The 25,225-nt window shown below is 43.3% G+C and overlaps 1 protein-coding gene across 20 annotated transcripts in view; it reads left to right on the top strand.

The window, feature by feature from the left end:
- OBSCN (obscurin, cytoskeletal calmodulin and titin-interacting RhoGEF) overlaps positions 1-25,225 on the top strand; it is a 705,115-nt gene that overhangs the window by 127,114 nt on the left and 552,776 nt on the right. For 18 of the 20 annotated variants that reach the window (XM_077490633.1, XM_077490622.1, XM_077490620.1 and 15 more), the window contains 8 exons: positions 97-372; positions 826-1,101; positions 1,655-1,930; positions 2,387-2,662; positions 5,659-5,934; positions 9,601-9,876; positions 22,914-23,180; positions 24,811-25,080. In XM_077490633.1, the coding sequence (XP_077346759.1) occupies positions 97-372; positions 826-1,101; positions 1,655-1,930; positions 2,387-2,662; positions 5,659-5,934; positions 9,601-9,876; positions 22,914-23,180; positions 24,811-25,080 (2,193 nt within the window). The remainder of the gene's footprint in view (positions 1-96; positions 373-825; positions 1,102-1,654; positions 1,931-2,386; positions 2,663-5,658; positions 5,935-9,600; positions 9,877-22,913; positions 23,181-24,810; positions 25,081-25,225) is intronic. The other 2 variants (XM_077490621.1, XM_077490628.1) reach the window with 2 other exon arrangements.

The raw sequence follows: 25,225 nt of genomic DNA, 5'->3' as shown, positions 1-25,225 counted from the left end.
GCTTGAAGGAACCAGGAAACCTTTACAGACATTTTGTTGGGCAGCCTCAAATTAATGGGAACAGCAGATTTATTATTGTTTATGATTTTGTTACAGAACCAGAGCCAGCATTCATTCATCAAGAAAAGGTCCAAAAAGAAATCCAGGCTACCTTGTCAGAGAAGGCCACCCTGAGCTGCGAGGTGGCCCAGGAGAAGACAGAGGTGAAGTGGTACAAAGAAGGAAAATTGATCACCTCCAGCAAGAAACTAAGGGTGGAGTCTGAGGGTAAATCTCGGCGCCTGGTTCTGGAACAAGTGGAGAAGAAGGATGCTGGAGAATATACCTGCGAGGTTGCTGGGCAGAGGATCAACTTCAAGATCAATGTTAAAGGTAGCTAAAACTTTCCAGTTCCTTTACTTTTTTAGTTTATTAAGATATATAATTTAAAAATATTACATATACTTAAAGTGGACATAAAGTCCCATGTATGGTCCCCACAAAGTAACCAAAAACTGGACCAAGAAGTGTTGAGGAACCAATGCCCTTCTGGCTAAATTGTGGAGTGACTCATTAGGCTATACATGTTTTACTTTAGATTTACATCTGCTTTCAGTTATAATTTTTTGGGCATTGTCCCTGAATCTCACTTGGGTAATGGAGAGAGAAGGACCACTCTTCACCACCTTTGTGAGGACTCTATAAGCTTGCATTGTCAGCTAACCACTCTCTGCCTTTGCACAGTAAAAAGCTTGAAGGAACCAAGACATCTTTACAGACATTTTGTTAGACAGCCTCAAATTAATGAGAAAAAGAGACCCATTTTGGTTTATGCTTTTGTTACAGAACCAGAGCCAGCATTCATTCATCAAGAAAAGGTCCAAAAAGAAGTCCAGGCTACCTTGTCAGAGAAGGCCACCCTGAGCTGTGAGGTGGCCCAGGAGAAGACTGAGGTGAAGTGGTACAAAGAAGGGAAACTGATCACCTCCAGCAAGAAACTGAAGGTAGAAACTGATGGTAAAGCACGGCGTTTGGTGGTGGACCAGGTGGAGAAGAAGGATGCCGGAGAATATACCTGTGAGGCAGCTGGACAGAAGATCAACTTTAAGATCAATGTCAAAGGTAGCTAAAACTTTCTAGTTCCTTTACTGCTTTACTTTATTAAGATATCTAATTAAAAAATATTACACTCAAAGTATACTCAAAGCGGACCTAAAGTCCTATTAATGGTCCCCACAAAACAACCCAAAACTTGACCAAGGAGTGTTGGGGAACCAATGCAATTCTGACTATATTGTGACACATTAGACTATACATGTTTTATTTTAGATTTACTTTAGTTTACTTTAGTTTAGTAAACTTTAGATTTAGTTTATTTTTTTTAAACTTTTTTTTTACTTTTAGATTTAGTTTAGTTTACTTTAATCTGCTGTAAGTTTTTTTTGGGCATTTCCCTTAAAAACCCCTGAATCTCACTTGGATTATGGAGAGAAGGACCACTCTTCATTCTTAACCACCTTTGTAAAGACTGTAAGCTTGAGTTGTCAGCTAACCACTCTCTGTCTTTGCACAGTAAGAAGCTTGAAGGAACCAGGAAACCTTTACAGACATTTTGTTAGGCAGCCTCAAATTAATGGGAACAGCAGAATTAATATGGTTTATGCTTTTGTTACAGAACCAGAGCCAGCATTCATCCATCAAGAAAAGGTTCAAAAAGAAGTCCAGGCTACCTTGTCAGAGAAGGCCACCCTGAGCTGTGAGGTCGCCCAGGAGAAGACGGAGGTGAAGTGGTATAAAGAAGGGAAATTGATCACCTCCAGCAAGAAAGTAAAGATGGAGACTGAGGGTAAATCTCGGTGCCTGGTAGTGGAGCAGGTGGAGAAGAAGGATGCTGGAGAATATACCTGTGAGGCAGCTGGACAGAAGATCAACTTTAAGATCAATGTCAAAGGTAGCTAAAATGTTTCCAGTTCCTTTACCTCTTTAGTATAATAAGGTATCTAGTCTAAAAATGTTACATATATTTAAAGAAGACCTAAAGTCCCATTTATGGACCCAACAAAATAACCAAAAACTTGACCAAGAAGTGTTGAGGAACCAATGCCCTTCTGGCTATATTGTGGAGTGACTCATTAGACTATACATGTTTTATTTTAGATTTACGTCTGCTTTTAGTTAAGATGTTTTTTCCCATTGCCCCTCAATCTCACTTGGGTTGTGGAGAAAGAAGGACCACACTTCACCACCTTTGTGAGGACTCCATAAGCTCGAATTGTAACCTAACCATATTTTGCCTATGCACAGTAAAAAGCTTGAAGGAACCAGGAAATCTTTACAGACATTTTGTTAGACAGCCTCGAATTATTGGAAACAAGCAAACCCATTTTGGTTTATGCTTATGTTACAGAACCAGAGCCAGCATTTATCCATCAGGAAAAGGTCCAAAAAGAGGTCCAGGCTACCTTGTCAGAGAAGACCTCCCTGAGCTGTGAGGTGGCTCAGGAGAAGACGGAGGTGAAGTGGTACAAAGAAGGGAAATTGATCACCTCAAGTAAGACAGTGAGATTCGAGTCTGAGGGTAAATCTCGGCGTCTGGTGGTGGAACAGGTGGAGAAGAAAGATGCTGGAGAGTATACCTGCGAGGCCGTCGGACAGAAGATCAGCTTTAAGATCAGCGCCAAAGGTTAGTAAGATATTGAGCTTCAGGCATTCTAGGCTCATGTGCAACAGTTATTACATTTGTAAAGATTTGGTGTTACAATGTCTGAAGAGAATTTATGTAACACCCTTCTAGGTTGTTAGGTGCAGGCAAATTTAGTTTGGCTTCTCTTTAGGTAGAGGAGCAGAAGATAATAGAATTAGGAGACTGGGCAGTGCTTCACAGGCTGTAGCTCTGTTAGCTTCCCCATACCATATTCTGGAACCCACTGGAGGTTTCTAGAACATAGTGGATGGGGTGCAGTCTGAATATTTATGCGACTTGCACCAATCCCTGTGTAGGTAGGCAGAAGGTGGGGAAGCAGCCCATAAACACTCTTAAATCTGGTAGTCTGGAAAAGTAGAGTACAGGGTCCGGCCATCTGGAGGTGATCCCAGTGCTGGGGCAGAGAGAGAGAGATAGAAGACAGATTAGCCTTTTTGAATACATAAAGGTCCCAGTTGGGCTCAGCTGTGAGGCCTACTGAAAAGAGAGGAAGCCTCCTGGGTCAGAATCTGATGGAGGCAGGAGATCTGGGGTCAGGAAGCTTCACATGTGGTACTGAGTAATTAATCCAGTCATACTTTCAAGAGAGGTGACTGTGGAGTGCAATACCCTACAAGTCAGAACCAGGTGCAGCCAAGAGCAGTGCAAGACAGCCAGTGTCACACCAATTCTCAGTGACAGAACTTAGAGCAGCCAGGTGCAGTGCAAGACGGCCAGGCGTTGTACTACTAATTCTACCACTACTGCAATCATCACCAGTATTATCTCTTACAAGTGCAATACAGCTTGCAACCTGTTTCAGGGCAGCCAGAGACTTAGTAGTCCTCCATTTTTTGTACAAAGTTCCACAGTTTTCTTTAGTGTGGGGTTACGGGTATTCCATGCTCCCATCTCTAACCAAGTTCATTGTTCCCTAAATAAAAAAATTGAAAACAAAACCCCTAGACTGTTTACTGAGCCTGTAGAAGAGTGTCGGAAATACCGTGTGCCTTGCTATGGGTGCTATATAGGGGTAAATAGGCCCAAACGTCTAGTTTTGGGTCCTGTGTATGGTTGCAGGTCACTTTCCGGAGAATTTTCTAAATATTTGACTGGATCCAGGTAGATCTGGTTCTCTGAGTGATTTACCACTCTAGTTGGTGACCAGTGGCTCTAGTTGTGAGAAAAACCTGATGATCTGCTTTGCATTCAGTTGGGCTTATGCCATGATGTGATTGGATTCAGGTTCTACTTTGGTAATCTTTTGTGTGATTTATATATTATAATGGAACTGAATACAACAGCAACATTTTTTAGTTGTAAATTTAACATTTAATATTCCATATTTACAAACGTTCAATTACCCTATGAGAAAGCCAGCTGCCTACACAATTCCAAAACATTGTGCATATAACAAATTTTCCTTTGATAAAGGCTAATGCCCCGTACACATGATCGGACTTTCCGACAACAAAACCGTGGAATTTTGTTCGAAGGTTGTTGGCTCCAACTTGTCTTGCATACACACGGTCATACAAATGTTGGCCAACAATTACGAACGTGGTGACGTACTAGACGTACTACGTGGTTTTTCAGCTCTTTAGCGCCACCCTTTGGGATCCTTCTGCTAATTTCCTGTTAATAGAAGTTTGGTGAGTGTTGACTTGCGCTTTTCTTTTTGCGTTTTTCATTTAGCGCTATTATTATTATTATTATTCTTGATATCACATCATCTAGAGCCCAGGGGGAACATGCCAAATTGCGCCCCACCCGCCCCCCAAGATGTATGAGCATTATGTGTCAGCAAAAGTCCCCCACCCTATCTGCATTCCTACTCCCTAAGCATGAATGTCCCCTCCTTCCAGTACAAATCTGCCTCCCGGCTAAAACTCCCTCCTTGTCAGCCCCCAGGAGAAATCCCCTCCCCCACAAAAAAATTCCCCCTAGTAGCACAAACTCCTCAAATGTCCTCTCCGAGCACAATCCCCCACCCCCCCCCCCACTCCAAATCCCCACAGCATGAATTCTCTTCTCCCAATTTCCCATCCTAGCACAAAGCCCCCCCCCCCCCAAGTTTCCCTCCATCCCTTTCCCCCCTCTACCAAATCACCTTTTCTAGCACAAACCCCACAAATACCCCTCCTAGCATAAATCATGTTCCCCCTTCCAACACAAAATCCCCCCAAATCACCACTCCTAGCACATCTCCCCAATTTTCCCTTCCTAGAACCATCCTTACCCATTGTCGTCGCCCCCCCCCCCCATTTCCTCCACCCAACACTAATCCCCTCCCCTCAATCTCCTTGTGGTGCCCCCCACCTCACATGCCACCACAGTGCCCAGGGCAGCCACCACTCCTTGCCCTGGCTCTGGTGTGTACTTGTCTCAATCCAGAGCACTAAGTGTCATTGCTGTCTGATTCTTCATTCCTGTGCAATCAGTATGAATCACTTCTGATACTGACAAGTTTTCCTGACACCAAGAGAAAAATGGTGACAGGGGAGGGACCTACAGCTGATTGACAGCCCCAGCTCTGTTCCTGTGTTCTATGTGAAGGGGGTGTGTTCATTATCTCCAATCATCTCCTCGACTCTCTTCACTGAGCTCTGCAGAGTGTGACTTCAGCTCTCCGCCCCCTTTTTTTTCTGAACTCTCAGACAAGCATTGTAGTTCTGGACTTTAAACAGATGAAGAGAAGACTGCTAATAAACAGATGCAACTTATGTGGGAGGATTTGTTTCATCTCTTTGTATTACCTGAGGCCAGTCACTTCACTGGGTATATGGAGGGGTTTACAACCACTTTAAGCTTTGATAAAAAAAAAAAACCTCGAAGCTGATTGCTTTCTATGGAGAGCCGCACCAGATTTTGCACTCTCCAGTTTTAGTAAATCCCACCCATTATGTTTCCCGTTGAAGAAAAAAAAAAGTTAGTGCTTCATTGTATACTTCTGTTGAATCATCTGTAAATGCGTTCTAAATGTTCTTGCATTTCAGAACCAGAGCCGGCATTCACCAGCCTGGACAAGGTCCAGAAAGAGGTCCAGGCTGTGGTGTCAGAGAAGGCCATCCTGAGCTGTCAGGTGGCCCAGGAAAAGACGGAGGTGAAGTGGTACAAAGAAGGGAAACTGATCACCTCCAGCAAGAAACTTAAAGTGGAGACCGAGGGTAAATCTCGGCGCCTGGTGGTGGAGCAGGTTGAGAAGAAGGACGCCGGAGAATATACTTGTGAGGTTGCCGGGCAGAAGATCAACTTCAAGATCAATGTCAAAGGTTGGTGGCAGTTCAAAAAAATAAACACTAGGATAACGTCGGCGTGAGGTATTTTCCTTATGGCCACCAAAAGGCTCAATTCACAAAGTTAAAACACTAGGATTAGAATGTTTTTTCGTAAAAAAACAAAAAAAAACTATGGCTATTTTTATCTCATCTCCAAAGAGATTTGTATAATTAGTAACATGGGTAAAATAAGGATCCTTGTGGTAAAACTTTGTGAATTAAGCCTTACATGATTAGCAAGATAAAAGGACAAATTTCACAGATTTCACAAGTCCCTATTTACTGAAAAATATCATTTTATGCACTTTTTTTTTTTCACATATTTTCACTGAATCTTTTTTCAGCTTTTTGAAGCATCCAACACCTTAGCCTTTTTGTGAATTTCACGGAATTAAGAATTTTGACTCAAACTTGTTTTTGTCATTAAATTCAGCCTCTTCACTAAAAAAAAAAGCTAAAGTGTTGATAAAATATAAAAAATACATACATATGATTTGTCACTTTAATGATTTAGAAATCGTCTTTTCTTTTCATTCAGTGCTTCCTATGATTTTCAGAAACTGCAAAAATATTTAGGTGTTTTAGCACTGAGATAAGATTTTCAAAAATGTTAATGTCATTTCTTTTCCCAAAAGTTTGTCAAATGAAGGCCATTCCTGTACTAGGAATTTCAGCTATTTGGCAAATCCTTTGATATATTCAACTTTTGCTGCTTTCCAACTTTTTTTTTTACCATAGATGAACCCTTAAAAAAAAAAAAAAGTCATGTCTCAGGTAACCCCTGCTATAAATTATTAAACCCATACATAGGTACAGTGGCACTCTAACATAAAGAACACTGAAAAATAGTACAATTAAAAAAAAAAAAGTTGCTTTCCAAATTTTTTTTCATTTTATTTTATTTTTTACCATAGACGAACCCTTAAAATAAATTTCAGGTCTCAGGTAACCCCTGCTATAAATTATTAAACCCATACATAGGTACAGTGGCAACGCTAACATAAAGAACACTGAAAAATAGTACAATTTAAAAAAAAAAGTTGCTTTCCAACTTTTTTTTCATTTTTTTTTCTTTTTTACCATAGACAAACCCTTAAAATAAATTTCAGGTCTCAGGTAACCCCTGCTATAAATGATTAAACCCATACATAGGTACAGTGGCACTCTAACATAAAGAACACTGAAAAATAGTACAATTTAAAAAAAAAGTTGCTTTCCAACTTTTTTTTCATTTTTTTTTTTTTTACCATAGACGAACCCTTAAAATAAATTTCAGGTCTCAGGTAACCCCTGCTATAAATTATTAAACCCATACATAGGTACAGTGGCAACGCTAACATAAAGAACACTGAAAAATAGTACAATTTAAAAAAAAAAGTTGCTTTCCAACTTTTTTTTCATTTTATTTTCTTTTTTACCATAGACAAACCCTTAAAATAAATTTCAGGTCTCAGGTAACCCCTGCTATAAATGATTAAACCCATACATAGGTACAGTGGCACTCTAACATAAAGAACACTGAAAAATAGTACAATTTAAAAAAAAAGTTGCTTTCCAACTTTTTTTTCATTTTTTTTTTTTTTACCATAGACGAACCCTTAAAATAAATTTCAGGTCTCAGGTAACCCCTGCTATAAATTATTAAACCCATACATAGCTACAGTGGCACTCTAACATAAAGAACACTGAAAAATAGTACAATTAAAAAAAAAAAAGTTGCTTTCCAACTTTTTTTTCATTTTTTTATTTTTTTACCATAGACGAACCCTTAAAATAAATTTCAGGTCTCAGGTAACCCCTGCTATAAATTATTAAACCCATACATAGGTACAGTGGCACTCTAACATAAAGAACACTGAAAAATAGTACAATTAAAAAAAAAAAGTTGCTTTCCAACTTTTTTTTCATTTTATTTTATTTTTTACCATAGACGAACCCTTAAAATAAATTTCAGGTCTCAGGTAACCCCTGCTATAAATTATTAAATCCATACATAGGTACAGTGGCACTCTAACATAAAGAACACTCAAAAATAGTCAAATTAACACAAATTAATAGAAGTTAAGGCTAAAAAAAATTAAAATAAAATAAAAACACCCTGTGTTCAATCGGGATTCACTTAAAGTTTTCAAATTAAATGTTCTTCATAAAGTAATCTTCTTATGAAGAACATTTTATTTGGACACTTTAAGTAGACACTTTTTTTTATTTTTTTATTTTTTGTACTTGCATTTGTACTTTTATTTTTTTAGCCATAACTTTGAATAATTTGTGTTTATTGGGAAATGTTTTACTCTTCTTTATGTTAAAGTGCCACTTTACCTAGGTATGTGTGTTATGAGTATTGGGAACACTTGATGTGATAATTGTTTTTTTAAGATGGCAGCCATAATTTATGGTGTACAATTTGTAGGATTTTCTTCTTTTAATTGTTGAATATAAATTATTATAACGACAGCTTGCGGTACAGTACCATCATCAGTAAGCTGTGAATGTAGGAATAAATAACAGGATAAAGAACAAGAGGTTATTGTATTCGATATTGAAAGTGGATTATTTTTTAACATTTTTCCCCACTCTACTGTATATGCCAAAATTAATCATAAAATGATAAAAAAAATAACAATAGGTAGAAAGGAAACATCGTTATTAGAAAGTGTTTTTATATTTTTACATTTTTGCATTGGGTGTTGGTGGGGAAAATGCTCCTTTAGCCCTTGTACACACGGTTGGAGATTCCGACAACCAAATCCGTCGGATTTAGTCCGAAACTGTTGCATACACACGGTCGGACAAAGTTGTCGAAAAATTCGATCTTTCAGAACGTGATGACATAATTTTGTTACGATGGGACTACGTTCAGGCTAGTAGCCAATAGCTTTGATGTAGGAATTTGATCTGAGCATGCGTGGCACTTTGTCCGATCGGAATTCTCTACACATGATCGGAGTATGCCCTATCGGACCAGTTTGTCGGAAAATATTTCCAGCAAGTTGGAAAATTTGGTCCGACGGATATTCCGACGGAAACAGTCCGATGCAGACCACACACAGTCGGATTATCCGACAACACGGTCCGATAGGACACATTCCGACGGATTCTCCGACCGTGTGTACAAGGGCTTAGATTGGAGGTTAGTGGGAGCGTCCCTCTTTAGCTTGGTATTCAGAGGAATAAGATAATGCAGGCTTATGGTCTATGGGAGAAAGACCCCTTTACTTACTTACTTTAGTGGTTGCTTACCAGGGAGACCAGAGGCAAAGGCTACACCAGTCCAGTGGTATCTGTTGTTGCTGTAATTATGGAAGCACCATGAGACAGGAGATGGACCACTACTGTCCAATCTATTGACTGTCCATTGACTGTCCAAGGAAGCCCTAGCTATCTCTGGAGGAATCTTAAGATTCCATAGAACCCAGGTTGAGAAAGACTGTCCTAAAAAAAATGCTGGGTGACCAGGGCAGCAATTGTAGTTAAAAAACAATACAACCTTTGATTACATTGAGGTGACCCTTATACTTAATACTCACTTTCATAAAATGCCCTGAAATATCAATTTGGGAGTCACTCGTTTGGAGTGTCCAACGTGGCATTGATTGACCACGCAACAATATGCTCACTATGATGACCATTCATTTATTTGGCCAATTTTTCTATTAGAACCCGAAGCCAAGTTTCAGAAAATCTTGGCACAGAAGGAATCAATTGTTGTCCAGGAACATGAAGACATAACAATGGTGACCTCAGTTCAGCCAGAAAATGCTCCAGTGAAATGGTTCAAAGATGGAACAGAGTTGTCCGCTACCAAGAAGTACCAAATATCTGCAGACGGTGCATCCAGGACATTGGTGGTGAAATCAGCAGAGTCCAAGGACAGCGCCGTGTACTCCTGCCGCATCAGCAGCGACAAGCAGGAATTCAAGGTCCAAGTGAAAGGTGAGGGGCAGTTTTCAGTGTTTGCTTTTCTTTTAAATGTCTTCAGGACCAGGAAGCTTCATAAAAAGATAGATAGATAGATTAGATAGATAAAATAGATTAGATTAGATTAGATTAGATTAGATAGATAGATAGATAGATAGATAGATAGATAGATAGATAGATAGATACTGCTTCCATCCACTTGGGTAGCATCTCCAAAATATGCCCCATACCAATTAATAAATGTTTGTACAAGGCTTGCAGGTGAACCCATTGTGTTGCCTTACCATGGTACAGGCTTGCTTAGGGACAGGAGAACCAAGGGAAGTTAGGTTTTCATAAGTCATTAGTCTTGAGCAGTGGGGCGACTCAAGGGAGTGAACCCACTATAATGGGCTCCCACTATGTCCGCTGGATTTGCATTTATTTTATATTACTGAGACTGTAACAGGAGATGCGAGAACACACAATGGTTGGCAGCAAAGCCAAAAATTCCCAGGTGGACAGGAACAGATCTGGAAATTATTGAAGGGAGATCTCATTTTTGGATAATTCAAGACATACAAAAGCCTGGGGGTGAATCAGCTTACCACTATTGGGTATACTGACCCTTTAATTGAAGGTTATATAGTTATGACAACATTTTAAATCTTCAGCTTTTTTTATTTAATTTCATTCTTATTGTAGGTTTTTCCTGTGGTAATTATAGTGTAGTCGATTTGCTAAAGCAGCCTTTCTCAACACGGAGAAACCCTTGAAATTACTCTGGTCTAATGGGGGCCCCTGCTAATAATGACTATATCTACAGCTAATGATTAATGCTCCTTACATTGGTGATCAGTGAGAAGAATGTTCCTTACATTGGTGATCAGTGAGAAGAATGTTCCTTACATTGGTGATCAGTGGGAAGAATGTTCCTTACATTGGTGATCAGTGAGAAGAATGTTCCTTACATTGGTGATCAGTGAGAAGAATGTTCCTTACATTGGTGATCAGTGGGAAGAAGGTTCCTTACATTGGTGATCAGTGAGAAGAATGTTCCTTACATTGGTGATCAGTGGGAAGAATGTTCCTTACATTGGTGATCAGTGAGAAGAATGTTCCTTACATTGGTGATCAGTGAGAAGAATGTTCCTTACATTGGTGATCAGTGGGAAGAAGGTTCCTTACATTGGTGATCAGTGAGAAGAATGTTCCTTACATTGGTGATCAGTGAGAAGAATGTTCCTTACATTGGTGATCAGTGAGAAGAATGCTCCTTACATTGGTGATCAGTGAGAAGAATGTTCCTTACATTGGTGATCAGTGAGAAGAATGTTCCTTACATTGGTGGTCTGTGGGAAGAATGCTCCTTACATTGGTGATCAGTGGGAAGAATGTTCCTTACATTGGTGATCAGAGAGAAGAATGCTCCTTACATTGGTGATCAGTGAGAAGAATGTTCCTTACATTGGTGATCAGTGGGAAGAAGGTTCCTTACATTGGTGATCAGTGAGAAGAATGTTCCTTACATTGGTGATCAGTGAGAAGAATGTTCCTTACATTGGTGATCAGTGAGAAGAATGTTCCTTACATTGGTGATCAGTGAGAAGAATGCTCCTTACATTGGTGATCAGTGGGAAGAATGCTCCTTACATTGGTGATCAGTGAGAAGAATGTTCCTTACATTGGTGATCAGTGGGAAGAAGGTTCCTTACATTGGTGATCAGTGAGAAGAATGTTCCTTACATTGGTGATCAGTGAGAAGAATGTTCCTTACATTGGTGATCAGTGAGAAGAATGTTCCTTACATTGGTGATCAGTGAGAAGAATGTTCCTTACATTGGTGATCAGTGAGAAGAATGTTCCTTACATTGGTGATCAGTGAGAAGAATGTTCCTTACATTGGTGATCAGTGGGAAGAATGTTCCTTACATTTGTGATCAGTGGGAAGAATGTTCCTTACATTTGTGATCAGTGGGAAGAATGATCCTTACATTGGTGATCAGTGAGAAGAATGTTCCTTACATTGGTGATCAGTGAGAAGAATGTTCCTTACATTGGTGATCAGTGGGAAGAATGTTCCTTACATTGGTGATCAGTGGGAAGAATGTTCCTTACATTGGTGATCAGTGGGAAGAATGTTCCTTACATTGGTGATCAGTGGGAAGAATGTTCCTTACATTGGTGATCAGTGAGAAGAATGCTCCTTACATTGGTGATCAGTGAGAAGAATGTTCCTTACATTGGTGATCAGTGGGAAGAAGGTTCCTTACATTGGTGATCAGTGAGAAGAATGCTCCTTACATTGGTGATCAGTGAGAAGAATGTTCCTTACATTGGTGATCAGTGGGAAGAAGGTTCCTTACATTGGTGATCAGTGAGAAGAATGTTCCTTACATTGGTGATCAGTGAGAAGAATGTTCCTTACATTGGTGATCAGTGAGAAGAATGTTCCTTACATTGGTGATCAGTGAGAAGAATGTTCCTTACATTGGTGATCAGTGAGAAGAATGTTCCTTACATTGGTGATCAGTGGGAAGAAGGTTCCTTACATTGGTGATCAGTGAGAAGAATGTTCCTTACATTGGTGATCAGTGAGAAGAATGTTCCTTACATTGGTGATCAGTGAGAAGAATGTTCCTTACATTGGTGATCAGTGAGAAGAATGTTCCTTACATTGGTGATCAGTGAGAAGAATGTTCCTTACATTGGTGATCAGTGAGAAGAATGTTCCTTACATTGGTGATCAGTGAGAAGAATGTTCCTTACATTGGTGATCAGTGGGAAGAATGTTCCTTACATTGGTGATCAGTGAGAAGAATGTTCCTTACATTGGTGATCAGTGAGAAGAATGTTCCTTACATTGGTGATCAGTGGGAAGAATGTTCCTTACATTTGTGATCAGTGGGAAGAATGTTCCTTACATTTGTGATCAGTGGGAAGAATGATCCTTACATTGGTGATCAGTGAGAAGAATGTTCCTTACATTGGTGATCAGTGAGAAGAATGTTCCTTACATTGGTGATCAGTGGGAAGAATGTTCCTTACATTGGTGATCAGTGGGAAGAATGTTCCTTACATTGGTGATCAGTGGGAAGAATGTTCCTTACATTGGTGATCAGTGGGAAGAATGTTCCTTACATTGGTGATCAGTGAGAAGAATGTTCCTTACATTGGTGATCAGTGAGAAGAATGTTCCTTACATTGGTGATCAGTGAGAAGAATGTTCCTTACATTGGTGATCAGTGAGAAGAATGTTCCTTACATTTGTGATCAGTGGGAAGAATGTTCCTTACATTTGTGATCAGTGGGAAGAATGTTCCTTACATTGGTGATCAGTGAGAAGAATGTTCCTTACATTGGTGATCAGTGAGAAGAATGTTCCTTACATTGGTGATCAGTGAGAAGAATGTTCCTTACATTGGTGATCAGTGGGAAGAATGTTCCTTACATTGGTGATCGGTGAGAAGAATGTTCCTTACATTGGTGATCGGTGAGAAGAATGTTCCTTACATTGGTGGTCAGTGAGAAGAATGTTCCTTACATTGGTGATCAGTGAGAAGAATGTCCCTTACATTGGTGGTCAGTGGGAAGAATGTTCCTTACATTGGTGATCAGTGGGAAGAATGTTCCTTACATTGGTGATCAGTGAGAAGAATGTTCCTTACATTGGTGATCAGTGGGAAGAATGGTCCTTACATTGGTGATCAGTGGGAAGAATGTTCCTTACATTGGTGATCAGTGGGAAGAATGTTCCTTACATTGGTGATCAGTGAGAAGAATGTTCCTTACATTGGTGATCAGTGGGAAGAATGTTCCTTACATTGGTGATCAGTGAGAAGAATGTTCCTTACATTGGTGATCAGTGAGAAGAATGTTCCTTACATTGGTGATCAGTGGGAAGAATGATCCTTACATTGGTGATCAGTGAGAAGAATGTTCCTTACATTGGTGATCAGTGAGAAGAATGTTCCTTACATTGGTGATCAGTGGGAAGAATGTTCCTTACATTGGTGATCAGTGGGAAGAATGTTCCTTACATTGGTGATCAGTGGGAAGAATGTTCCTTACATTGGTGATCAGTGGGAAGAATGTTCCTTACATTGGTGATCAGTGAGAAGAATGTTCCTTACATTGGTGATCAGTGGGAAGAAGGTTCCTTACATTGGTGATCAGTGGGAAGGAGGAGGAGGACACACCCAAAGAGCTCTCTGTGAGAACCACCCATTTTTCAAGCCTGGGCCTTGCCTGCTAGCTTGGCCCAGGAATAATGCCTGATCCTGGGGGAGGCCCTGAGATGGATCCCCCTGATGACACGGGGCCCAGTGAGGAGGAGGTGGAGGATCTGTCTGTGGGTCCGGGCCCTGGTATGGATGCCAGCGTTTTCAGCCTTAAGGTTGTTAATCGCTTTAGGGCGATTGGGAGAGCGGAGGAGAAACTTAAAGTTTTGAGAGTGGAGCTTAAAAACTTCAAAGCCAAATACTTCCAGGCCTGGAGTAAGAATCGCACCGCCATGAAGCCTGAGCTACAGGAATTAGAGGAAAAAGTAAAGCAGCAAACTTTATTGTTGGGAAAACTAAAAGAAAAAAGTGGAGCATTTAAAGAAAAGTTTGAAAACGAGAGGAGGTTTGTCAGCCAGTCCTCAGCATGTTCAGTGGATCAGCCTCAGCATATGGATGACCCGGGTCCATCTGCCTCTGCTCCTCTCCCCCCATGTAAGGCCTTGGAGTCGCCGGCGGCAACCAGCCAGGAGGTTGAGAGTGAGAATGGCACCCTGACCTTCATCCAGCGGATGGAATCCCCCCTGAGAGGAGGCAAGCTTGTAATGTCTGATAATCCATCAGAGGTCCCGGAGGATGTTCAGAAGAATCAGCCAGGGAATGAGGATGAACCTGCACCAAATCCCCTGAACATGGATGTTGCTGCACCCGCATGTGCTGAGACCTGTAGTTCCACTACCACATTTGCTGCATGTGTTTCACACACTGTGTCTGACACCTGCAATGTGATTGCTTCACCTGAGCCTCTCTGTGTTCCAGCAGAGCTGATTGATTCTGGTGGGGGAGGGGATCAGAATACTGCACCATGTGCAATGGAAGCCATGGATGTGTCAGTCCAGCCTGCACTGTCCTCTGCAGAAAGTCCTGTCCTGATGGAAGAGAACAGGCCAGATGAAGATTCCACCAGCACAGCAGTGGGAACTGACACTGCTGGGAAGACTGCAGGACATGTGAATATACCAGCAAGTATTAACAATGGCAGTCATGATAAAACAATGAATGTGGTGGGTGGTGGTGGTGATGGTGAAGGGGTTAATACTGCTGGGAAAAACAAAAATGACATTTCTCTCTCTGCTCAGAGGAAAGACTCATCGATTGTACAGACCAAATCTGTACAATCGATATCTGCTAAAGATGTCTCAGACAGTTCAAAACACACAAATATCTCTTCTGCTGGGAGGAATATGGGGAGTTATGCATCTGTTGTGGGGAGTCGCACCAAGGAGGGTGGGGGGAATACTGTAAATATTGGTGGTCACAATATAGGGGGGTTTGGTGGTGGGTATAGGAGGAGGAATGTGGTTCAGTTCAAGTGGGAGGGGGAGGGGACCCCACCAGTGAGGGGGAGGGTGGCAGAGTTGATTTTGGAAATGGGGTTTAAAGCTGTGGATATTTTTGCTTTGATTTGCCCAGTGGGGAGTTATGAATTTGATTTGTCTTTTGTAAAACCTGAGGGGTTGGATTTATTTTGGGAGCGACATAGGAGGTGCCAGGGCCTTTCGCAGTGGAGTGGTTTGGTGCCAAAGGTGATTTCCAGGCAGCCTCTGATAAAATCGGTGACCATCCTGGTGCGTAACGAATCCATACCAGAGGCTGATTTGATAGTATGGCTACGCCGATATGGTGAGGTCCTCACTCCACTGCGGAAGGTCCTGGATGAACATGGGATATGGACAGGGGCCTGGACGGTGTCACTAAAACTGGGGGTGCTGGGCAATGTAGTCCAACATCTGCCCTGCTCAGCTTTTCTGGGAAGAGATCGGCTGACTATTTTCTACCAGGGACAGCCCAAAGTCTGCAATAAATGTGGTGAAAAGGGCCATTTTGCCTCTACCTGCACCCGTAAAAAGTGTTCGCTATGCCAGGGTCTGGACCATTTGGCGAAAGATTGTACCCAAATTCGGTGCAATCTGTGCCAACAGCTTGGCCATCCTTACAGTAAGTGTCCAGAGGCTTTACATAACCTGCAAGGATTGGAGGCTGAGCTGCAGAGGCTGGATAAGGAGGATCAGGCCGCTGTAACTGTTGTTGTCCCTCCTGTGTCAGTTCCATCTGTTTCCCCTGGTAATGTTGTCCCTGAGTCTGTCCCTCCTGTGTCTGTTCCATCTGTTTCAGGTTCTGTTTCCCCTGGTAATGTTGTCCCTGAGTCTGTCCCTCCTGTGTCAGTTCCTTCTGTTTCAGATTCTGTTCCCTCTAGTGATGTGGTCCCTAAGTCTGTCCCCCATGTGGTTGTCCCTATTCCTGCTGTACGTAGGTCCTCCAGACTAGCGGAGGCTGCTGGGGGGGCAGGTTTAGCGGATCTTCCTTCTCAGCCTCCAGTCCCTGTCCCTCGGCAGCGCAAACGTGGTCAGGGGAATGTGGGGGTGCTGGATGGGGGTGGGGCGGATGGAAGGGTGTCCATATCCCATGTCTCACCCTCTGTTGGGGGGGATTCAGATGATGAGGGGTGGGAGACGTTTAGGAGGAAGAAAAAGAAGAAGAGGAAGACAAATAAAGTAGTTATTTCTTCCTCAGAGTCGGACCCAGGAGGGGTTCCTCCTGGTAACCCTTTTTCAGTTTTGTCAGGTGATGGGATGTCTGATTTATCTTTTTCTTTATCATCCATGGATGAGGGGGAGTCACATAGTTTGAAGAGAGCTGTTTCTGGTGATGAGAGTGTGGCAAAGGTTAAGAAACGACTACCCCAATCATCCTGATGGCAGTTCCCACTCCGATAAAGGTGGCGACCATTAATGTCGCCAGCATGAAATCTGCAAGAGCTCGTGATATTGCCTTATTTTTGCTCAGCGAGTTTGATGCCGAGATTTTATTTTTGCAAGAGACCTGGCTCAATACTTTGGCCGATGTCCATCTAGCAAAAAGGGAGTGGAGATGCGGTCCCTCCTTTTGGTCTCTTGCGGCAGAGCCCTGCAGCGGAGTTGCGGTCCTTTTTAAAACCGATATGGTAACGTGTCGGCGGGTAATTGAGGTAGAGATTGGGAGATGCATGGTCTTGGACGTCTCTGTTAGGGGGCAGGACTTGCGTCTGATTAATATCTATGGACCGCAGTCAAGATGGGGCAGGAAATGCCTCCTCACAGAGATCAAGCCCTTCCTTTTTACGTCCCAGCAGGTTGTCTTTGGAGGTGATTTTAACACCATAATTAGGCCTGAAGACAGGAGAGGCTCCATAGACAGGCTGGTGTACGATAGCGTTTTTCTTAGAGATATGGTGAGACAAGCAGGCCTGGTAGATGTGCATATTAAGCACTGCCCTGGCAGCACGGGATTCACATTTCAGAGAGGGAATAGTCAGAGTAGGATAGATAGGTTTTTTTTAAAGGAGAACTCTGCTTTCTCGGCTCCTGAGTTGAGGGCGGTGGAGTTCTCTGACCACTGTATGCTGTCTGTGACTCTGAATGCCTCGGACACTCCACCCAGGGGAAGGGGTACCTGGAAACTGAATTCGGCTCTCCTGGAAGACGTAGAGGTAAGACAATCCTTTGAGGATTTTTTCCAGGCACAGGTTTCTATTCTGGACTTTTGCAGCACTAAGTCAGAGTGGTGGGAGCTTGTGAAACAAAGGGCGATTGGACTTTTCAAGGCCATAAGTAAGAAGAAGCAGCTTGGTATGTACATTGCCTACCAGCATTTGCGGAGGAAGCTTGATCGTCTTGTCTCGTATAGAGGAGATCCAGGGGAGATCTCTGAGGTCAAGTTTCTTCTTAGAAAGTGTCAATACGACCGGCATGCCTCCTTGGTTCTGGAGAGGGATTATGGAAAATATCACTCGCCTGATCCTTACCAGAACTGTAAGCAAGGCATAGCAGTTAAGACGGTCATAGGCCTGAGGGATAGTACGGGTTCCCTGGTGAAGTCCAGATCAGGGATCCTGGAGATCTTCAGATCATATTATGCAGACCTTCTGGGAAGAAAGGACCTTTGTCGGGACAAGATGGAAAGCTTTCTGGATTCTACTCCAGGATTGGGAAATGGTACATTGCCTTTGATGGATTTGACAGAACCAATTTCAGTGGATGAGGTAGTTCATGCTATAGAGAAGCTGGCTACCAAAAAATCGCCTGGGCCAGATGGGTTGACAGCTGAATTCTACAAGTGTTTTAAGTCCATTCTGGCTCCCTTTTTAGCGGAGGTTTATAACAGCTGTCTAGAAGAGGGTTTGCTCCCTCCCTCCATGAGGCAATCCGCTGTGATTCTTCTGTCAAAAGGTAAAGACCCCTCAATGATTGAGAACTGGCGCCCCATCAGTCTTCTCAATGTTGATAGAAAGATCTTGGCGAAGATTCTTTTTTGGCGCTTGTCGTCAGTGGCAGGCGATTTGTTGTCCAGTCATCAGCACTGCTCGGTCCAAGGTAGAAGTACCTTTTCAGCGGTTTTAGCTGTCCGGGAGGCTTTGGAGCGATGCAGGGCTGCTGGATGGAGAAAGTACTTGCTGGCATTGGATCAGGCGAAGGCTTTTGATAGAGTCAATCACGAGTACCTGTATTTGCTACTTGGTAGATACGGCCTGCAGGGGAGGTTTATAGATTGGCTGAAGGCATTATATAAAGGGGCTGAGAGCTTCCCACTGGTTAATGGTTGGGTTGGACGGCCTTTTGAGGTTGGCTCTGGTGTGCGCCAGGGATGTCCTCTGAGCCCCCTGTTATATGTATTCGCAATCGACCCCTTCATAAGAAGGCTAGAGTGTGGATCTTTGTGCGGGGTGCCTTTGGGCATTGCTGGTGTGCCACCTTTGAAGGTCGTGGCCTATGCCGATGATGTGTCTGTTATTGTCTCTGGAATGGAGGAGGCGCAGGAGGTGGTCTCTATGATAGAGCAGTACACGGAGGCTTCTGGTTCTAAAGTCAACCATGAAAAGAGTGAAGTTTTCTGGATGGGTGAGGAAGGTGAAAGCTTCGAACTTCCGGATGCCTTCCCAGAGCCCCAGCAGGAAATTAAAGTGTTGGGCATCAAATTTGGTCCTGGTGACTATGGTCATCGAAATTGGGAAAGCAGGTTGGTGTGTGCCAATGCCAAAGTAGCAAGCTGGAAGAAATGGAAGCTTTCATTGAGGGAGAGGGTTGACTTGATCAAAACGTACCTGGTCCCAATTTTTTTATATGTCAGCTTCGTCTGTATCTTGCCAGTATCTCTCTATGCAAGGGTGTACAGCTGCTTTTTCCAACTGTTATGGGGAAGTAGGCTGAACCTGATCAAACGCAATGTAACTTACCTGTCTAGGCGGGAGGGTGGCCTAGGAATGGTCAACCCAATCGTTTTCTTTTCTCTGCTGTTTTTAAAGTATAATCTTGGTAACATGCTAGCAGAGAACCCGCCGGGATGGGTGGGTATTTTTCAATCTTGTTTTAGGCCTTTTCTGCGATGCTGGGAAGATGGCGGGCCAGTGAAAAGTCTGAGAGTCCGACATGGCAAGCTCCCGGCTTATGTTGCCCCGTGTCTGAAAATACTTCGGCAGTGGCAGGTGACAGTGGAGGATATCAAGTCCCTCCCCAGGAAGCTTCTGGAGAAGAGGATTTTGGGCTCTGCTTTCAGTGTGTCACTGGCCTTAAGGGATTGCCCAGGCTCTGTAATGAGGGAAGGGTTGCGTTTAATCAATTTAGAAAGAATCCCCTTGAAGTTTAGGGATCAAGCCTGGCTCGCCTTCCATGGAAGGCTCTATGTGAGAGGGAACTTGAAGCATCGCCCTGTGGATGATCGGGATTGTCCTAGAGCGGAGTGTGTTGGTAAAGTGGAGTCTATGGACCACTTTTTGCTCCAGTGTCCCTTTAACATAGAGGTGTATAAAAGGGTGGGGAGGGCTCTAGGCATCCCCTTTTTCTATCGCATGAGTTATGCGGAGTGGGTGTATGGGGCATTCCCGACTCACTGGGATTTTGATTTGGATACACTGTTTTTAGTTAGTATAGTTGTCCGTTACTTCACATGGAATGCACGGTGCCAGATTACCCTGCGGAAGAAAGTCCTCTCTGTTGAGGTGGTGGTGCACGATATTCTGGGTGAGGTTGGGAAAATTCGGGGTCTTGAGAAGGGCAGGGAGCCTCGGGCAGTCTGGATAAGGGCGTGGAGGAATATCAGACCTGTCTTTGGTGAACTGCCCATCTCTGGGTGAGGAGCTCTTTTCTTTTTCTGGTTCTTTCACTCCCTTAGCTTTTTTTGGTTAGTATCTTCTTTTTGAAGAAGGGCTGCATGCATAATGGGTACAGGTTTGTTTCTTAACCTCACAAGTTTGATGTCTGGTGTAATGGTGTGAGTCGTAATAGGATTTATGTTATTGCTGTAAAGTATTTTTTTATTTTTTTTTGGTTTGAGAGCAGTTTTGCTATATTCATTTTAATTTATGTAAATATGTATATATTTATGTATATTTATATATTGTGATTTTATGCTTAATGATTGCAAGACTTTTAATAAAGAAAAATTGGGAAGAATTCCTCCCAAACAGAAAGATCATTGTTGTCAGTGGTTATTTATTTGAGAGGCAAAAACTGCTCATTGCTTAAGGAACCTCTAACAACATCTGTAGGAACCCTAGTTGACAGTGGTTGTACTAAAGCAGGGGTGCCCAACCAGTGGCCCGGGGGCCACATGTGGCCCGCGACCTCCTGCTCTGTGATGGAATAGAATACTGTTATTAATAGTAAGTTTATTACTAAAATCACAGTGTATATATGGGAATATCTGTTCTGCAGTGGTTACTGGGCTGCTTTCAAACTGATCCACAGCTGCAGAGCACTGCACCTGCGTGTTACCTGCACTGAGCCATAGGCCCCTTTCACGCGGTCAGTCCAACCCAATTGGACCCTCCATTCACCTCTAAGGAGTAGAAGATGTAAATAGATTTTATGTCCATTTACAAACACCTACCTCCAATTCGATCCACAAAAAGAAAAAAAAAAGTAGAGTGGGCTCTATAGAGTAGAGTAAGCTGCCATGCACCCGCTCCGCTCATTGTGGCCCACGACCGGTTACCAAGTCGCTTAGGTGGCCCTCGCTCTTCAAAAGGTTGGGCACCCCTGTACTAAAGGATGAAGACTTTTCACTTTAGCTTCACCCAGCTCAGTGAATGAGATAAAGTTGTGTTCACTTCAGTCTTCTAATCTTGTACAAGTAAAAATCCTAATTCTTCTATTTATCCTTATACGTGATTATTAAAAGTGAACAGTGAAGTCTGCGAACATATGGCCGTCACACCTATATCAGCTTGTTGGACATCCCAGTCCAAGACCATGGGCATTCTCCCCTTGTAGCCTTAACATCCTCCACTCTTCTGGGATGGATTTACGCCAGATTTTGGAGGGTGTCTGCTGGAATTTGTGCCCATTTGTGAGGTCGGGGTACTGATGTTGGATGAGAAGACCTGGCTCACAGTCGATGTTCCAGTTGATCCCAAAGGCGTTCATTAGGGTTGAGGTCAGGGCTCTGGAGAGCACAAGTAAATGCACTCCTGTGACCTACAAGAGAAGAATGGCCAAAATCCTTTGGGCATTCTTCTCTTTTAATACAAAGACATTTTAGACAATTGTGCTCCTCCAGCCTTGTGGTAACAGTTTGGTAAAGACCCCTTTCCGTTCCAGCATTACTGTGCACACCAAACTGGCCTTTATGGAGCTGGCTTTGTACACATGGGCACAGTAATGCTGGAACGGAAAGGGGTCTTTACCAAACTGTAACCCACAATCAGCTGACATCAGGCTGAAGTCTGCTGTTGGCTGATGTCATAGCCGTTCCAGGCTCTGGAAAGATCCCTACCATTTGTTTTTAGATCCACCCAGATGTCTGATCTGCAGTTGGCTCTGCCTCTCAGCTGAGAGCCTCAGCCAGCCACACCTGCCCCCTCCAAAGTCCTGAGGGAGTGGACCAAGAACAGAGTGATCAGCATTCATATGAATGCTCAGTTCTCAGGCTTAGAGCCAGCGGGGGGAGCATGGAGATGAGTATGTGTGTTTATTTTTTTATTAGCCCCAAAGTTCTCCTTTAATAGTACATTTCACTGGAAACACCTGAACTTCACCACCTAGGGATGGGATCCACATGTTTGGCTATATAGGTAAGTGTGATGATCAGGTTTCCACAACCTTTTATCCATACAGTGTACCTTCCTCCTGCTCATGGGATTGTCTCACTGCTTTTCTCAGTAGACTATGCAGAGGTTGAAATCAAGTTGTAGGCCACCCATGTGATCGTTTTATCTCAAGGACTCTTGTCTTTCTTTTTACAACATAAAGGCTGATCCGATGAATACAACACTGAGGTTGATCAGATGATTAAAGTAAATGCACTGCCCCCCCCCCCCGTCTTCCCCCCCGACCCCACCACCACCCCACCACCACACCACCACACCACCACCACACCACCAAAACCCAAACCACACCACCATACCACCACCAAAACCACCACCACCACACCACCAAAACCACCACCACACCACCACCCCACCACCACACCACCACCCCACCACCCCACCACCACACCACCACCACCCCACCAAAACTACCACCACCCCACCAAAACCACCACCACACCACCACCACCCCACCAAAACTACCACCACCCCACCAAAACCACCACCACACCACCACACCACCACCACACCACCACCACCACACCACCACCACCTCACCACCACACCACCACCCCAGAAAGTACTGGCCAGCATATATTATTATCCACAATAGAGAAACAGGTAAGGATCTGCAGTATGTTTGCCAAAACCCTTGACATAATTATAGGCAGGAGGAGATTGGACGTTACTCTAAGCGGAACTGAACTTTCTGTATTTCATCTGTACATCAGAAGTCCCGGTGAAGTTCACAAAGAAGCTGGAAGCTGTGACGGGAGAGATCGGTTCTTCCATCACCCTGACCTGCGAGCTGGGACAGGCGAAGGGTGATGTTGTCTGGAAGAGGAACGGAGAGGAGATCAAGGCCAGCAAACGCTTTCAGATTCAGTCCGATGGAGCCAAGCGCAGCCTGACCGTCTCCCAGCTAAAGGCGGAGGATGGAGGAGAGTATTCCTGCGAATCCCGGGATGATAAAACCATCACACAACTCACCACCAAAGGTACTTTATACATATGGATCGAAACACTGCTGTAGTCAGCGAAGTGTGTACTACACCCTAAATAGTAATTATGGGAAAATTCACAAATGACATATGGTGCATGTAGTCTGTATGTAGCCATTTTGGTTTCAGGGTACCCTATGTAACCTGGTTTCATTATAATAGAATGTAAGGCATCAGTCAAGTCTGTACATACTGTATATATCCAAAACTATTGGGACATCCCAGTCTTAGTCCGTAGGGTTTAATATTGAGTTGGCCCAACCTTTGCAGCAATAACAGCTTCAACTCTGCTGTGAAGGCACACTTAGGAGTGTGTCAAGGGAATGTTTGACCATTCTTCCAGAAGCGTATTTGTGATCGGGAGTCTGTGCAGGCCAGTCAAGTTCCTCCACCCCAAACTCGCTCATCCATGTCTTTATGGACCTTGTTTCTTATTTTCCTGAATAACAAGGGAAATTCAAGCATCTTCAGCGCCAATAATTTCTTCAATACAGATCACTGTCAGTCAATATGTTGTCACTCCTTAGTTGGCTGATGTGTTCTATTGCCCTACTATAAGGGTGTTACTTCTGCTGTCCCCATGGCTGAACCCAAAGGGAAGGTGGATCTCCAAGGTGATCCTCAGCTAGGGAAAGCCCTATTTCTTGACAGCCTACTTCTGTCTCGGATAGGCTTCAAGCTTATCACAAGTGCCAACTTCTCATCTCCTTGCTCTGCTACCTGTAATCCACCCACACACACCTCACAGCCCTGTATATTGTATATCCACTCTCTAGGGCAGGGATATGCAATTAGCGGACCTCCAGCTGTTGCAAAACTACAACTCCCATCATGCTTCTGCCTCTGGGTGTCATGCTTGTGGCTGTCAGAGTCTTGCTATGCCTCATGGGAGTTGTAGTTCTGCAACAGCTGGAGGTCCGCTAATTACATATCCCTGCTCTAGGGAAAAGGGAGTCTTCTATTGGCCACACTTAAGCCTCATACACACGATCGGACTTTGTACAAACTTTCCCGTGGATTTTTGTACAAAGGGCGTCGGCCGAAAACTTGTATTGCATACACACAGCAGGACTTTTTCAGTGAACTCTCACCAAATCATGTGGTTTTTCTGCTCTTTACCGCCACCTTTGGTCAACTTTTGTATTGTTGTCTGATCTTTTGCATTGGTTCTGAGCATGCGTGTTTGTACTTTGTACAAAAGTCCGATGGTTTTCTGTACACACGATCGGACTTTGCTCCATCAGACTTTTGTTGCCAGAAAGTTTGTCCGTTCGCACAGCCAACAAAAGTCAGATGAAAACCGAAAAAGTTTGTCCGATGGAGCGTACACACGGTTGGATGTTGCTCCAAAACAGCTAATTTGCATGTTTGTTGTCAAAAAGTCAGATCGTGTGTACGGGCCTTAAGAATTACATTGGGAGCCACTTAAAAAAACCTTACTTCCTAAAATAGATCCATGACCTACAGTATATTTCAATTTGGTCACAAACATGGTCTTGAAGGAGCTGGTTTTAAAGGGGGCATAAAATAGTGGGCTTATTGGTGAAATCTTACCCCAAGTGTCATCCGTTCATTTGGTTTTCCTGTATTATTGCCAATGATTTATTAATCTATTTTGTCCTGCCAGCTCCTCGTGTGGTGAAGTTTGCAGCAGAACTGAATAACGTGGCAGTAGAGGAAGGTGCAGAAGCCACATTTAAGTGCACATTGACCCCAGAAGATGCTGAGTTGACATGGTACCGAAATGGGGCCAAGATAGAAAAAAGCAACAAGTATTCGTTCAGCAAGAAAGGGACCGTGCACACCCTGACCATCAGCAAGCTGACCATACAAGATGCCGGCGAGATCGCAGCTGAGGCTGAAGGGGTGAAGTCAACAGCTAACCTGAAGGTCCGAGGTGAGGACCAACATGAAAAGCTCATATGAATAAAAGTTGTGTATGGCCAGCCTTTGCTTTGATCAGACAAACTGGGAATTTTATGTTGATTTCCCATTGTTCCTGATACAGCAGGTTGAAGGTCAATGTAGCCCAAGCATTGACA

Source organism: Lithobates pipiens, unplaced genomic scaffold (assembly GCF_037356315.1).
Source record: "Lithobates pipiens isolate NorthernLeopardFrog02 unplaced genomic scaffold, aLitPip1_a1.2 Scaffold_19, whole genome shotgun sequence".
Lineage (NCBI taxonomy): Eukaryota > Metazoa > Chordata > Amphibia > Anura > Ranidae > Lithobates > Lithobates pipiens.
This window is presented reverse-complemented; position numbering and strand designations above follow the sequence as displayed.